The sequence below is a fragment of the Pleurodeles waltl genome, chromosome 5, assembly GCF_031143425.1.
Source record: "Pleurodeles waltl isolate 20211129_DDA chromosome 5, aPleWal1.hap1.20221129, whole genome shotgun sequence".
Lineage (NCBI taxonomy): Eukaryota > Metazoa > Chordata > Amphibia > Caudata > Salamandridae > Pleurodeles > Pleurodeles waltl.
In genome coordinates this window covers 694,010,614-694,026,821 of record NC_090444.1, presented here as the reverse complement: position 1 = coordinate 694,026,821, position 16,208 = coordinate 694,010,614, and the positions used below count along the sequence as shown (strand labels likewise).

The following is a 16,208-nucleotide window of genomic DNA, read 5'->3' as shown; positions in this document are numbered from 1 at the left end:
CCCCCCACACTCCCCCCCTGGCCCTAAACCTAAAACCCCGACCCACCCCCAAACCATAAAATACCCCGAGCCCTCCACCCCCTGCCCTAAACCTTAAACCCCAGCCCCCACCCCCAATCCATAAAATACCCCGACCCCCCCCCACCCCGGCCCTAAACCTTAAACCCCGGCCCCCCACCTCCAAATCAGAAAATACCCCAACCCCCCCCCCCACCCCGCCCTAAACCTAGAACCCCGACCCCCAAACCCAAACCAGAAAATACCCCGACCTCCCACCCCTGCCCTAAACCTTAAACCACGACCCCCCACCCCGCCCCAAACCAGAAAATACCCCGACCCCCCGGCCCTAAACCCCCCCCCCCCCCAAGCCCCAAACCACAAATGCCTTAACAATGATTTTTCGTTGTAAAGGCATTCCTGGTAAAGGCATTAGTGATAGGCATCCATTGTTCCTGCATGCGTCCCACCGACCCCCCCCACCCCCGGACCTAAACCTTAAACCCAGACCCCCCCACCCCTGCCCCAAACCATAAAATACCCCAACCCCCCACCCCGCCCTAAACTTAAAACCCCGACCCACCCCCAAACCATAAAATACCCCGACCCCCCCACGCCGCCCTAAACCTTAAACCCCGGCCCCCCCACACCCACCCCCAAACCAGAAAATACCCCGACCCGGCCCTAAACCTAAAACCCTGACCCCCTACCCCCCGCCCCCCAAACCAGAAAATACCCTGACCCTAAACCTAAAACCCCGACCCACCCCCCAAAACAGAAAATACCCCGACCCCTCCACCCCAGGCCCTAAACCTTAAACCCGACCCCTGCCCCACTTACCAGAAAATACCCCGGCCCTAAACCTTAAACCCCGACCCCCCCCCCCGCCCCTCTTACCAGAAAATACCCCGACCCCCCCCACCCCGGCCCTAAACCTTAAAACCCAACCCCCCCACCCCCGCCCCACTTACCAGAAAATACCCCGGCCCTAAACCTTAAACCCCGACGCCCCACCCCCGCCCCACTTACCAGAAAGTACCCCAAACCCCCCCACCCCGCCCCAAAACCTAAAACACCTCGACCCCCCCCACCCCGCTACACTTACCAGAAAATACCCTGACCCCCCCCACCCCCTGCCTTAAACCCCGACCCCGACCCCCCCCACCCCTGCCCCCCAAACCAGAAAAGACCCGACCCCCCCATCCCTGGCCCTAAACCTTAAACCCTGACCCCTCACCCCCGACCCACTTACCAGAAAATAACCTGACCCCCCACCCCTAAACCCTGACCCCCCCCACCCCCAAACCAGAAAATACCCAGACCCCTGCCCCAAAATCTAAAACCCTGACCCCCCCGCCCCACTTACCTGAGTCGCATTGTCCGCGTCATCCTCCTCAGTCGACTCCCTTGTTTGTGCCTTAACCACGCATGTGCGTCGTTCAACACATGCGTGGTTAAGGCCCAAAACAACTAAGTCGTGGTTAAGGAAAGCGTTGTTCCACTTTCGTTAACCAGGACTTCGTAGTTTGAGTCAGCGTTTCCCTTTGAGAACAAAAGAAATGTTAGCCAAAACCAAATCAGTTTTTTCCTTGATTATACATACAAGTGATGACCTTCAGGCGCAGATCAGTTTGTGCCTCTTCTTATTAACCCCGAAAAACCTGTGCCATAATGAAGAAGTGATTCTCTGACTTCATAGAACATCAGGGCCCCACGACCCCTGGGCTATTTTTGGATCTGCGGAGTAACTTAAACATGTACACCAGCAGCCTTTGAACAGAAACATTTTGATCTACGTAGGTCCGATGTTTGCAAAGGGTAATAAAAGTTGTATAACCAATAACATGGTTTTGCTTGTGCCCACTTGTATTTAAAAAAAACATGCCCTTGACAGTTTTTCATATACAATTCTGCTTTCCAATAGTCAGTGTTAAAAAGATAAGTTGTTCTGCGTTTCTCGAAGCTCCGATGTTTGCATACATAGAATATTTATTGCCAGTCCGTGGAATCACCAGCTTTTTCAGCATGTAGAGATGCCACCTTCATAAAATCTTATCTATTTTGAATTTGAGCCACAATGTTAGAGTTGTTTGAGGATGCTGCTATTTTTTCCTGACAAAGAATAAAACATTCAGTATAAATTAACCTTTCTTTCGGATTTTCTTTTCCAATATTGGTTCCCAGTTTTTTTTTATTTCCACATTTATCATGAGCTGTAGCCCATAAGATGTACATAGGAGAGGATTGATTTTATACATTTATACACTGACCTGCATGATTGCTTCTCTGATTGAATCTGGCAATATCCTAGTGTCTTATTGTAGGAAAGTGCCTCTTTTGACATGGTTCCCCCCCTTTTTTCCTGGCATCTGATGTGACTTCGACTGAAAGTGCACTGAGTTCCTGCTAACTAGGTCCCCAGTGCCAGATCTCTTTCCCTAAACTGCACAGCTGTTTCCCCAATTGGCAAATCCTTTAGCACCCTCTGTAAGCACCTAGTAAATGGTACCCCTGGTACCTAGGGCCTGAGGTGCTAAAGAGGATCCCTAAGGGTTGCAGCACAAATTGTGCCACCCTAAGGGACCCTTCACAAAGCACATGACAGGCTGCCATTGCAGGCTGTGTCTTGGTGCAGACAAAAGTGAAAACACAACATTGCCCACAGCCTGTGTGCCATGTCCCCTAACACTGCATGCAGTATACATGTCATCCCTACAACAGGCCTTACAGCCCATAAGGCAGGGTGCATCATTTTACATGTGAGGGCATATCTGCAGGAGCAGATATGCCCTACTATGTCTTTGTCAATTGTCAGACATAGTAAGTGGTCATTTTAAATGCAAGTGACACTGGTCAAGGTGAGTTCCTCAGCTACATGATGGCTTCACTGAAGGTAGGGATGTTTGGTATCAAACATCTCTTATTGGTGAACTCACAAGTTTTGGATTTGCAAATAGATGCACTCACAGGGCACCTTAGAGGTGCCCCCTGAAACTCTACCAGCCTCTGGTGTGCGTGCGAACTGGTTTCTGCCAGCCTGCCACATGAGACACGGTTCTGACCCCCTAAGGTGAGAACCTTCTGCTCTCAGGAGACCCAGAACAAGAGCCTGCCCAAGAGGAGAGTTTAACACCCCCTCCCACAGGATGAAGTGCTGATTAGCCCTTCTAAGGCTGCAAGCCTCAAAGGGCTGCTGCCTTTGAAATGTGAATTTGGTTCCCCCCCCCCCCCCCCCCCCCCCCCCCAAGTCTAGAGGCCACTCGGCACCAGGACAAGTGGAAAAATTAGCTAGTCAGGTAGACATGCCACCTACAGACTAGTACGAACCCCTAAGGTGGGCTACTACGAGGTGGACACGAAATTTCAGAGGTAGCCTTCTTCTTGATGGCATACCTAGGTATTCTGGGACAGGTTATGCCCACTTCCCACAGGAAGTGGTCATATAGGGGGCGTAGTGACCCCCAAGGGTCAGTAGCCCATTGGCTACTACCCTACACATGCTTAACGTCCCTAAATTCAGAATTTACGTGAGCCCATGGCACCAGAGGAGACCCTGATGACCTAAGGAAACAGAAGAGCCGTGGAAGCAGAGGAGAAAGAGAGGCAGCAGACCTGGTACCCATCCTACCAGTCTGTCTGCATCCCTTGTCAAAATCTGCACCAAAGTCAACTCATACTGTAGCTGTGACTCAAGAAACCCGGTAATACTGCCTGCCTTCAATAAATACTCAAGACCTCGTGTGAACAGCGGACCTGTTCTCCAGCAAAAGCCCAAAGTCACCACTGCACCTTCCGTCTCCAACTCGAATTGGACTGCTGGTACCAACAAGGTTCCCCAGTCCTCTAGAGTCCTAGTCCATCATGGGTTAACCCGTCCTGGACTCCCGCAGACTCTCCATGCAGCCTCCCCCTACCGCGACTGCTCCAGTAAAGAAAATCTGTCACCTAAGGACACTTCTGCACCCGTCACCCCTGAGCAGTGAAGAAGAGAACCAAAGGTGCCTATCTAAGCCTGAGCATCGTGAGGCCTGAGCCTTGCTGTTGGTTCAGCTCAACTGGCAGTCTGGCCAGAGCCTTTTGCCTCTTTTCACAGTGCCTGATCTCCATTGAAACACATTGGGCACCTGTCTCTGTTTCTCACCCTTCACCCCGCCCACACTCGTGCCGCTGGTGGTGTAATGTTGCTGCTGTCTTGGACCTTGCCCACTACTCACCTTAATTCCTGGAGGTTGGTCTTGTAAGTCACTGTACTCTAACTGTTTGCAAAATTAGATTTTCCTCCCACAGGATAACTTTGCAGAACTTAGAAATTGCACTGTGTCCACTTTTTAAAGTGAAAAGTATTCCTGTTTAAAAACATACTTACCTGAATGATTTTTCTCCGATGCCTAACCTATATAAAGATACTTGCTGTTTTTGTAACTTGTGTAAATCTCCTTTTTGAGTTGTCTCATTTATTGACTGTTGTGTGTATTTGTAGATGTCTTGCACTCCCCTGTGTTAAGCCTAAGGCTGCTCGACCACACTGCCCCTAAATAGAGCACTTTGGGATTGCATAACAAACCCTGACCGCTCACTGGGCAACCTTTGGACCCTTTACATAGTATTTACATACCATATAAAGGGCCAGCTTCCTACACATATTTTTCTTTTATATCAACAGTAGGTTAGGAAATATCTATTGTGCATAGGTGCGATAAAACGTAGCATGGATAAAGGATCCCGGTCTCTTGAACTTTCTGATGATCTGTAGTTCCCTTCTCCTCTTGCTCTCAGTGGTTCCTCCTTAGAAACGCTTTCTATCTTATGTAGAGGAATCAGATTTGTGTTTGCTAAGGTTTTGGTCCGTTAGATGCTACTCATTATGAAGATCAAGTCGATTACTCAGAACTGTTACTGGTCATTAAGAAAGTGGAGCTGGGCACAGGGCTGATGTACACACAAATTCTTAACAAAAAGGGGAGCACATTCTCTATACTCAATAGTCCATATTTTAATAGAATTCTAGAAGAAGACCATTTTCCATATCATATTGCTTGTGTTGTCATTATTTTTGCTCTAAACCATAAAATGTGGTGATTCAGTCAGTGTGGATCAGTGAACGGTCTGTGTTTGCCACTTAAACCGTGAGAAATACGAATTGCAGCAATAGAAGTCTTCAATTTATAGTGTTAGTAAGACCTATTGGAATTTAAAATATTATTTTATTTTCACAGATCTGGGAAATGTATGAAGAACGAAGATGCTTAAGGACGTTTATAGGTACCTTTTTTTTTTTTTCAACAAGTCCATGCCCTTGTCAATAACACAATTAACAGTTGTAATCCCAATCTTGGATATTTTAGAATTATGCAGCACATATAAACCCCAGCAATAAACCTAAAGCATAAACAGAAAGGCTGCACGCTATAAATATGTAAGCTAAGTATTTAGAATAGAGCAAAGACAAAATGAAAACATTTCAACCTAAAGTTCGCAGTTCTAGAAGACAATTTTATTACCCCATTATTACGGGTCCAGTGTGTGAGACATACTATTTGGGTCTGTTTTTTCATGCCTGCTGCAAAAAGAAAACCCAAATATGACGTGTTGTTATGAAGTGTATACCAGGCAAATCAAATATAGGCAACGTTACGAATACTGATAGCCAAGGCAGCAGGCCTGAGTGAAGGGTTTTGAGTTTGTGTTGGAATGCATTTACCATTAATTATCCTTCACTTCCAAACGTGTACTCTTTCAATATTAAACCAATAAGTGTAGACAGAGAATAATACGACTGTTATGCAAGGCAGCCAACATTTTACCATTTCCAATAGTATTTGCTCTATGAATACATGCTGTACTGCTTTTGTCGATCTGTGTAATGAAGTGCTTTGAAGCACCAACGAGGCATTTTGGCATTTTCGGAATCTAAAAAACTGTTTTGGCAATATAGGTTTCTGTTGATAAAATGTACATATTTTGTCTCATAGGGCATAACAAAGCTGTTCGAGACATCTGTTTCAACAATGCTGGGACACAGTTCCTTAGTGCTGCATATGACCGATACCTCAAACTCTGGGACACAGAAACAGGTGAAATAATGTTTTCAATCATCAGTTCTATTTATAATTAGGGCTTTTCCGTTTTTATTGATTTTTACAGATAAACGCAGACAGTAAATTGTTTATTTTCCTGTCTGTATTTATTTTTAAATACAGAAAAATATGGAGAAAAAAAAATCCTTTTTTGGAAGAATTTCTGTACTGTCAATCATGAATGCCGGGTCAGTAGGGTTACAGATTGAGAGGTGGGGAGATGAAAAAAAAAGTCCATAGATTTCCTATTTAAGCTTCATTAAGTGCAGATCTACATTTTACAATGTAAATGTTTTTGGCTATTATAGCATTTTTGCTATTATACTGTATACTGCTGAAACCATTTGGACATGATAAGGTGAGTGTTCATTTATTATTAAATGTGGAAAAATACCCATCGGAGCTTCAGTTATACAGTAAGTCCAAAATAAAAATGGATAAATACAGATGGAAATGTCAAAAAATAAATACCATAAAGCCGGGAACCTGATTTGTAATGTACATAGATTGTATCTAGTTATTTTTGGAAAAAGTATCCTGGTGGCCTGAAACAGAGAGGATTCTTAACTCTCAGCGCTAAAAAACACCGTAGTGCTCACTGATTAGGTCTGTCTGGCATTTGCACTGGACTTTACTTAGGGCTCCATTTTCATGGAATACTTGATGTTTGACGTATTTGACAGTAAAAGACTTGGGAGAAGCCTTATAAAAAAAAAAGACAAAAAAAGAAATGGACAGTCTTTATGAATACTAATGTTGCTCCTGTTGTTTCGAGATTACTTAAGGCCTCCCCTCATGTCTATTACTCAACCACGTTCAATGCATTTTGAACAGCACACATTGAAAATAGGTTGAGCGACTAGAAAGAGTATCTTTTACTGAAGGAATAACATCTCAAGGATATTATCTGTATTTACAGCTGCAGTGATCTCGTACACACATATTTGATTTATGCTCTCTATCTACTATTGGTTGCTTAGGGATTGGATTGATACCCCCTTGCCGATAGCAACTGCCTAATCTGCAAAACTTAGTGTTTATTACAACTGCATAAGAGGCTAGAGTTTGCAGCAAACTTGCCTGCCCTTTGAGTTTTTAGAGTTGCCAATTAAAATGCATAACATAACCTTTAATGCAGTGCATATGCTTGCATTGTTGATTTATCTACTATAATTATGGTTATGTCCTTTCTCTTAAAACTGTCACCGATTATTGTCCCATCTTGTGCAATCTGAACAAACCTGAGGTATTATCCAGTGGCAGGGCATCTGGATTTTTGTTTTTGTTTTTTAGAAATGCTTTCAATTTCACAATTGGAGACATTTACATCCAGTCCTTCTTTGTCATTGAAAAGAAAGCCAATAAACTGCAAAGCAAATAGTTTTGATACCAAATGAGGAACCAAAGACCCATTTTTGTAGCTAGTGACACTGTGAACATCCACCTTAACTGCTAATTGGTTTACCACTAAAATACAAATGAAGACGAGACTAGCTGAAGTGGCGACTTTGCAATCAGGAGAGCAGAAACTACACTGTCTTTTCATTCTTATTTTTCTTATAAAGGGTCTCCTGTATGAGCAGTACTCTTCATAATATATATATATATATATATATATATATATATATATATATATATACATATATATATATATATATATACCTTCGATCTTCGTGTCCACGCTAAGCTTAATGCCATGCTAGTCACTAATGTGTTCCTTTGTCAATGCCCCAGATTTCCTTAGCTTATATAATAGAGTAGGCCTTAAAATAGTGAGTCATACCACTCCTCCCTCCACCCTGAGCCATCAGTTTGTTCTTGCTGCCCCTGTCCCTGATACCACCACCCGCCCACCCCCTCATTCCCCCTAAAGGACCTCTGTCTAAATTGCTCCATGACAATGCACTTTGTGTTCTGGGTGATCAACGATCGCACCACTCCAGAATCACCTGGGTGTTTAGTTCTGAAGCCACTAATGGCACAGGGGAAATTTCTTTGGTCTCCTGCTAACTGTTAATCTTCACTTTTCTGCATTGTCAGCTGGAGCTTAAATGGTCTAGAGGGATGGGAGTCAGGGTCCTCTGACAGTTTAACAGTTTTCTGACTCTTCTGCATCCATTTCAGCATTTTGTGTTCCAGGTCCTTCCCTATGACTTCAGACACCTGCCCTGAAAGTTTATTTGGTTGACATCTTTAGTATCTTTTTTCGCCATTGAGTCTGGAAGATTTTCAAAAGAGACTGTCTTTTCAATGAGTTTTTGGAGCAAAACATCAAAAAACCCAAATTATCACCATCCAATACAACAGCATCGAGGGAAAGCACTGTTTTCCATAGGCAGAACACAAACCTCAGAATCAGCATTGACCATGAGGGTCCGAGAATGAAAGTAGGGGGTGGAGCGTATTCCTTTTAGGGCTTGCCCATATTGCCACCATAAGTAAGAACAGAAGGACCCACACAAGGACTGCAAACTGTCTTCTGAAAGGCCACGACTCAGAGGGCTGTACGGTGTGCCGGGAGTTCCAGCCGAAGGCATGAGGAAAAGAAAGGTGGACACACTACACCATAGCACAGTCAAAGACATCCCTGAAAGACCCAGTTATCTCAAGTGATGACGAGAACCTTAAGGACTCTGACTTGGCTCAGGAAGAAGACTCCAACATCAAGACGTTTGTCAAGACGTAAGTAGGAGAGACCAAAATAATCTTTGAGAGAGGAGCAGAAAAAATACAGGGCAACACAGGAATGCTCTGGCACCCAGACTGAGTCTAAAAAGAAGGCTGCAGCACTGCCAAAAACAATGGTGATCGGGAGGAAGCCAAAACACGGGGAATCTGATCAAGAGCGCATGAGTGATAAAGAGCTTTGGGGGAACAAAGCCTTTGCGCCATAAAAGAAGGCCTTAACGTCGCCCAAGAGACACACACGTCAAAAGAAAGAGACAGAGGCTTGCGACGGATAGATTTAAAAAAAAAAAAAAAAAAGCACTGGAAGTCGTAGAGTTGAACCTACCGCCAACTACAGGATGAAGAAGAGTAGGACGTCCCCTTTGAAGAGGAACAGGGTCAGTTTGACCAGAGCTTCCTCCAAAACCCAGAGGAGGAGGTGTGGTAGGTTGTGTTGACAGACTCCCATGAGAAGGGAGTGGACACCTGCCAGAACAGATCATCCCCACAAGACAACATTGCAATGGGCAATACTGTAATAAACAATGGCTGTGGACACCTATAGGGTACAGCTGGAGGGAGAGCAGAGTGAAGTCCTGCGTCTTGCTAGAGACACTACTGCCCATACAAGGGAAGTATCAGTTTCTGCCCATGCTGCCAAGTTTCTCAGACCAGGCTCGAGAGGCCTCCAAAGAGCCAGCCACCACAAAGGCTATTACATCCTGAGTGGATTAAAAAAAATATATAAACACCCGTCAAAGGATCCGCTATGTATCCGGGGTAATGTGGGCGCCGACTCAGATATTGTGGCAATGACAAGGAAGAGGGGGAACGCATCCACCACCAGAATCCACCACCAGTCTGAGAAGGCAACAGAATGGAGATGTTGGGTCTGAAGGCAGAGAGAGTATCAGCAACACAGTGACGTATTACAGACTTAAGCGCCCTCCTAAACCATTTCCGGCATTGGGAAAAAATTGAGTACCTCACGAAGCACCTCTCACAACAATATCACGCAAGAACAAAGACACTAGCAGAGTAAGGCTAGAACATTGGTAACACTTACCTTAAATTAGCCCTATATGCTGCTGACATGGCCAAAAGATAAGGAGACATACATGGCTCAGGATCTCTAGCTTTAAGCAGGAAGTACAGGTGGAGATACCAAACATGCTGCATATAGGCAACAAACAACCTCTTCTTGACAGCTGTGCATTAGTTGCTAAAAAAAAAAATGAAAAAGAATTCCAACACTGCAAAGGTGATGGGGCTCTCCAGTTTGTAGGGACAGTCAGACTGGAGCTGACACAAGGAAGAAAACCATCAGGCAGGGTGGGATCTCAGTCAACTTTCCACCACAGTTTTGTGCTGCAAACACCACCCCACCACAAACACCACAGTGGCAGTGTAGTCCTTTTGAGGGAGGCCCAGGGGCAGAGACACCCCGAAAGAGTAACACACACACTTGGAAGTCACTGTGTCACCAGCCCACCTACACGGACCAGCAGTAAGGGGAAAAATCAGAGGATTCCTCAGAGAATGGCAAAAGCTCTCCTCTATCAAGTGGATTTTCACCATAATACAGCACCAATACTACATAGACCCGTTAAAGACACCCCTGAACATAAGTCTGAGGTCATCACCTTGCAGCAAGGAAAAGAGCTTGCCTTATGCAGGAGCTAAAGGACTTCCTCAACAAAAATGCAAGAGAAAAAGTACCAAGACTGCACATGGGACAAGGAGTATACTCATTGTATTTTCTGGTACCAAGGTTGGACATCACTCTCAAACCTATTCTAGATCCACACACCTAAAACAAGTTCATTAAGACAAAATTTCAAGATGGGTACATTGCAGGAAGTCATTCCATGCCTGCAGTAAGGGGTCTACATGGCAGCAATAGACCTCAAAGATGCACGCTTCCATGTTCCAATGAACAACAGACACAGAAGAGTCCTTAGGTTTGTGGTTGAGCGGGCAAATTACCAGTGCAACCTACTCCTGTTCAGCATAAAATTGGTACCAGGGGTGTTCACGAACTGGCTGGCGGTAGATGCTACATCTACAAAGGCAAGGAATCCATGTCTACCCCTAGCAGGGCGACTGTCTGGTAAAAGTGGGATCTTTCAGACAATGCCAGAGAAAATTAAGGACATTCATGCAAACACTGCATAACCTGGGCTTCACCATAAACCAAGGGCAATCATCTCCAATGTCACAAAGGGAAAGATCTTCTTGAGTGCCACTTTGAACTCAGCAAAAGCTAAGGCATTCCCAGCAGATAATAGAGCAATGACTCAAATGCAGCAAGCCTCCCTCTATAAAAGGGATGGTCTCTGATGATGAAGACAGTGGGGAGAATAATGGGAATTATGGCATCCTACATCACACTAGTACCACATGCCTGACTACACAGACCACTCCAGTAGTGGCTCCAAGCACAATGGTCACAGGCGACTGGAAGTTGGGAGTATCTTGCAATTGTAAATACAGAGCTACAGAAGGAGATGGATTGGTGGATCATAAGAAACTTCACAGTTGGGAGACCCTTCAAAAACCCAACTTTCTCAGTGACCATCAACACAGACTCATCCCCCTTGGGGAAAATTAACATCCAAAGCCTCTAGAAGTTAGAGGAAGCAGTGAAGCACATACATTTTTTAACAAGTACTCCAAATACAACAAACTGCACCTCTGCAATATTCTTCCTCAACAAACAGGAGACTATGAGGTCACATCAACTGTCCCAGCTACCACAATACATCGGAGGATGGGCCACCCAGAGGAGCATTACTCTTTCAGCCACCCACCTGCCAGAAGTACAGAACAAGAGAACTCCTCCCACGAATGGGAACTCCAACCACAATTGGTGGACAACATTTTCCAAAGTTAGGTATATCTCCCAGTACCAGCCACCTTCAGTCTTACAGCATGGTCAATGAGGACATAGAATTTGGACACCTGAAACTGCCATACAGAACTATTGAAGTACTCTTTGAGACCAGAAGGGGCAACACGAGAAGATGCTACACAGCAAAGTTGAGCAGATTCACAGTGGTGTAAGACACAAGGAGTCAAAGTGGGTTAAGTGCAAGAGATCATAGTGGCGAAGTACCTCACCTATCTCCTAAATAAATGATGGTCTGTCATATGCCTCACTAAAGATGCACTTACCAGAGGGATCACAGATACAAGTTTCTTCAGAGTGCCAGTCATCAAGACATTCCTAGAAGGGGCAAAAAGTATAGGCACAGCAAGGTGGGTTTCTGCACCTTCATAGAACCTCAATCTGGTGCTAACACAGCTCATGGTTGATCCTTTTGAGCAAATGCACAAAACTCATCTCTTACAGCTGACCTTCAAGACAGCTTTACTAATAGCCATCTCAAGGGTAAGGGACCTACAAGCACTCGCAACACAGGAACCTACATTATAAATACACAGGAACAGAGTAGTAATGAGGACAAACCCACACCACACATACAACCAAAGGTGACTTCTCATGTCCATGTCAACCAAACAAGCTACTACCAGCCTTTTTTCAAGACCTGAAAACATAATCTAAGAGAGCCCTACATGTCACAAGAGCTGTCATTAACTACCTGCAGAAAACAAAGTACATCAGGAGAGCAAGCCAATTCTTTGTCGTCTTCGCCCTGAACAGAGAAGCACTGGTAACCATATGGACCATTGCAAGATGGATAGTACAAACTATCCAAACCTTTTACAAATTGGTGGGAATACCGCTAAAACAAAGACCAAGGGTGCATTCAAAAAAGGAAAAAGGAGCCATGCTAGCAGTTATAGCCAATGTCTCCATCAAGGATCACTGCATGGTAGCAACATGGCCTTCCATACACACATTCAGAAAGCTGCTAAACAAAATGATTACTTAACTTTAAGGGTAGTTTTACAGCTTTAAGAATGGTCTTGATTCAAATGTGACTCCTCACCCCCGAAACAAGGAGCACTGACAACAGAGAATTACATTGTGATAAAGGAGAACTCCAAGGAAGCCACAACAAGACAAGGTCACAAAAAGCAGAGAAAAAGCAAGACAAGGTGGACTCTGAAGATGACGACCAAACAAACTGGATTTCCGGGTGGGCTCTAACATCGCAGGGAAGGACCTGATACACCAAACTAAATGGTCGATGCCAAAATAAAATAAAAATAAAACAGTGCACTGTAGATAGACAGAAGAATTCCGGACCCAACGAGGAAATGGTAAAATGATGCACAGCTTATGAATCCAGAAAATTCCTCAAGCTGAGAACCTATTCATACAGGTAAGTCACCATTTTGTTGTCTGCCAACGTGGCAAACATCTCCACCTGAGTATGTTTAAATAAGGTGCGGGAACAGGGAAAGAAGTGAGGCAACAATGTAGTGTAATTTTATTTACATGGTGGGAAAGAGGAAGAGACCATCCTAGAACTTGAGTGTTTTGAAGCAATCAGCCCCAGGGAAAGAAAACCCTCAATGAAAAACTGGATTAAAAAATATATCACAGATTACACATTTAAACTAACTCAAATGTGATTTGTAGTTTTTCTGGTGCAACTTTTGTTTTTGAGAATATCTGAGAAGCTGTAAATCGAAGTAGACATTGTTCTCCTACGTTGACAACTTTCTTAGTAACTCAGGCACTGGTTGAAAACTATTGATCTGTAAGAGGTGTGATTGAATACACTTAAGGAGACCACTGTCTTTATAATCTTTCATTTAAGCACTGTACTTCATAATGTACTACAGCAGCACATTACAACTCATTTTAGAAGCAGAATGTTTAAAAACTGCATTGGCCTATGGTTTTATTGAAAAAACATTTCGTGTATCAAAACCCAACATGAACTTAAACATTTAATTTAGCATTTTATTTACAGGTCAGTGCATTTCCAGGTTTACAAACCGAAAGGTGCCATACTGTGTCAAATTTAATCCAGATGAAGACAAACAGTCACTCTTTGTAGCAGGAATGTCAGACAAGAAGATTGTGCAAGTAAGTCACTGGACTTAATGGAATGAATTAGAATTACATAGTTAGACATTTAATGTTTCCCTCATAGAGGGAGAAGTAAGGAAGCAGTTTGAAGTAATTAACATAATACTCATTCAACTAAGTTTGTGGGTAACCAAGTTACTCAAGAGGTAAGTACAATGTTTGGAGAACATATTATTGAGTAAACAAAGCATGTTGTGATTGTTTGAAGACCAACATTTTAGCGGTACATAATAGGGTGAAGCTGGAAGGAGCATGGGGGAAAAGAAGGCTTCAGTTTTCAAGAACTGTGCAACTGCAGACCGTTAAGTTTAGCAGTGGTATGTGTTCTTTGGAAGAAAAAACAAATCTTGTAGAATACCACATTTAAGGTTCCATTTCATCTATTAAGTTTTCACAAATTATCAAACGCAATAACATTCACCAAATATTAGGAACCAATTTATTGAATGCATTTTACACTCAAAATTAAATTCCATTAATTTGCTTTCCTTAAAGAATAAAATAAACAATTAATTTCCTTGTTCCCTGACCCCACCCTGTGGTTATCCATGAGACAGACTGCATAGGTGTGGTTTGCTGGCCACTTTGGAAGCTGCATTGTGTGTTCTGACACAGTGCTGATGCAATCTACTGAACTGGTAATCGCTTAAAGTCCAGTGCAGGGTGCTCTTAGAGATGTCCTATATCGTAGCTTTGGCTCAGGAGTCATAAGTGACTCTGTCCCTTCGGTAGGCCCTTGGAGTTGATGTGGCATATAGATGGGTGGGTGCCACAGGACAGTGCTGAAGGTCTTGATCCTGTTAGAAATAGCGGGAATACAATGATGGTGAGCACCTCACTTGGGATAGTGGCTCTAAGAGGCAACTTAAGAGGGCAGACAATAAAGGAAGAGAACATGTCACCCTACCTGAGGGTTTCCATAGGGCAGGCAGCAGTGGGGGAAAGCATCAGTGGATGAAAGGGCCGTGGAGACGGGAAGGAGAGCAGGGAGCGGGAAAGTACTGGCTTGGAAATGTGCATTCTCCAATTTACTTACACAAATTTTCCCCCAGTGAAAACAGTAGCACAGAACATAGACATGAACTTTGTAAATTCAAAAAGCAAAGCGCAGCACCCAGTATACAAACATAATGGGCTGATTCTAGGGTCATTCCACACATTGAAAAACACTATTACAGAAAATTAAAGCACCATGCCTTTGCTTACCTTCTGATACACTTACATTGTTTTATCACATTTTCATGGCCTGTGAGGGCAGCCAAATTCAGATTGCCAGGTACTCTGTTCCTCTGTTTGGACTACCCTAGGAGGAGACTGTGAAGTCAGGAACCAGGAGTCTAGTGACCTGTGGGCAAAAGTACTGGATGCCGCTTGGGCTGAACCCTGTAGGCTGAGTGTCCAGGGTTTTCTCTGCACAGACTGCCCTAATATTTGTGAGGTACGTAGTTCAGTACTGCAGGGCCTCTCATAGGATGTCTGCATGATCACTCCCAGGTTGGCGCCACCACTGCCTCTGAATTCCCATTGTTCATCACAGGACTGGGATCTTTCCTCCCGCTAGACATTGACCCGCACTGAGGGGCCATCATAGTGTAAAAGTGCTGACCCATATTGTTTACCTAGTGAACATCCCAAACATAATGGAACATGGTTGAAGTCTTGAAGTATGTCCAAAGCTTGGAAAAGAGTACATTCTGGTTTGAACATGACTTGTCAAATTTGTTTGGAGGCTTTAATTCAGGCATTAAAGGTTAAATCAAAAACCTGAATTCCTAGGAATAATCCAATTCCTGAGGTCTATAGCCATTATTGGCTCGATTAAGAATCCAGAATGGATACGTAATTGGGTGAGGCATTCATGCGGAACCTTTTCAAATCAATTTTTGCTTTCAGTATTTTCTCAAAGTTTTACAGTACTTTTTCTTTAAAATTTTTTTTTTTTTAAAGAGGTGGGTTTGCTCTCCTATGAAGTGCTTATGCTTCTCAATACAATCCCATGAAGAACAAAAAAATACCTAACTGTTACCCTATGTCACCTTCTTGGGAATCTCTATGTCCAAAGCAACGCTCCCTGGTGGCATCGAGGAGAAGAACATATTTTTCTGTTTTGTGTGGACCCTAAGGTCCCGTATATGCAACCTGAAGTATCTGCCGTTGTTAAATGAGATATACGAGTGTTGCTGACTCTTCCTTCTATTTTTTCATTTAAAAAATGTTTATGAAACATTGATTGTTACTTAATTTTCACTAGTTATTTTTTAGATTGTTTTTTTGAAATAATAAAACAATATTCAGCCACAGTAACCTTTTCATAGACTAAAATATCTGTTTAAAATCAAAATTTTATTTTTGCCAGTGGCGTTATACATAATGTTATGCATTTAAAAAAAAATCATAATATGGATAAACATTCTCTGTGACCTGGATTCCCAAGAAAGGGAATTGGGTTTACTTTTCTTTAT

The 16,208-nt window shown here is 43.6% G+C and overlaps 1 protein-coding gene across 1 annotated transcript in view; it reads left to right on the top strand.

Annotated features, from left to right (window-relative positions):
* Positions 1-16,208, top strand: part of CDC40 (cell division cycle 40) — a 324,684-nt gene that overhangs the window by 228,576 nt on the left and 79,900 nt on the right. Inside the window, exons 9-11 of the mRNA XM_069234621.1 lie at positions 5,214-5,259; positions 5,970-6,071; positions 13,628-13,743. Coding sequence (XP_069090722.1) covers positions 5,214-5,259; positions 5,970-6,071; positions 13,628-13,743 — 264 coding nt within the window. The remainder of the gene's footprint in view (positions 1-5,213; positions 5,260-5,969; positions 6,072-13,627; positions 13,744-16,208) is intronic.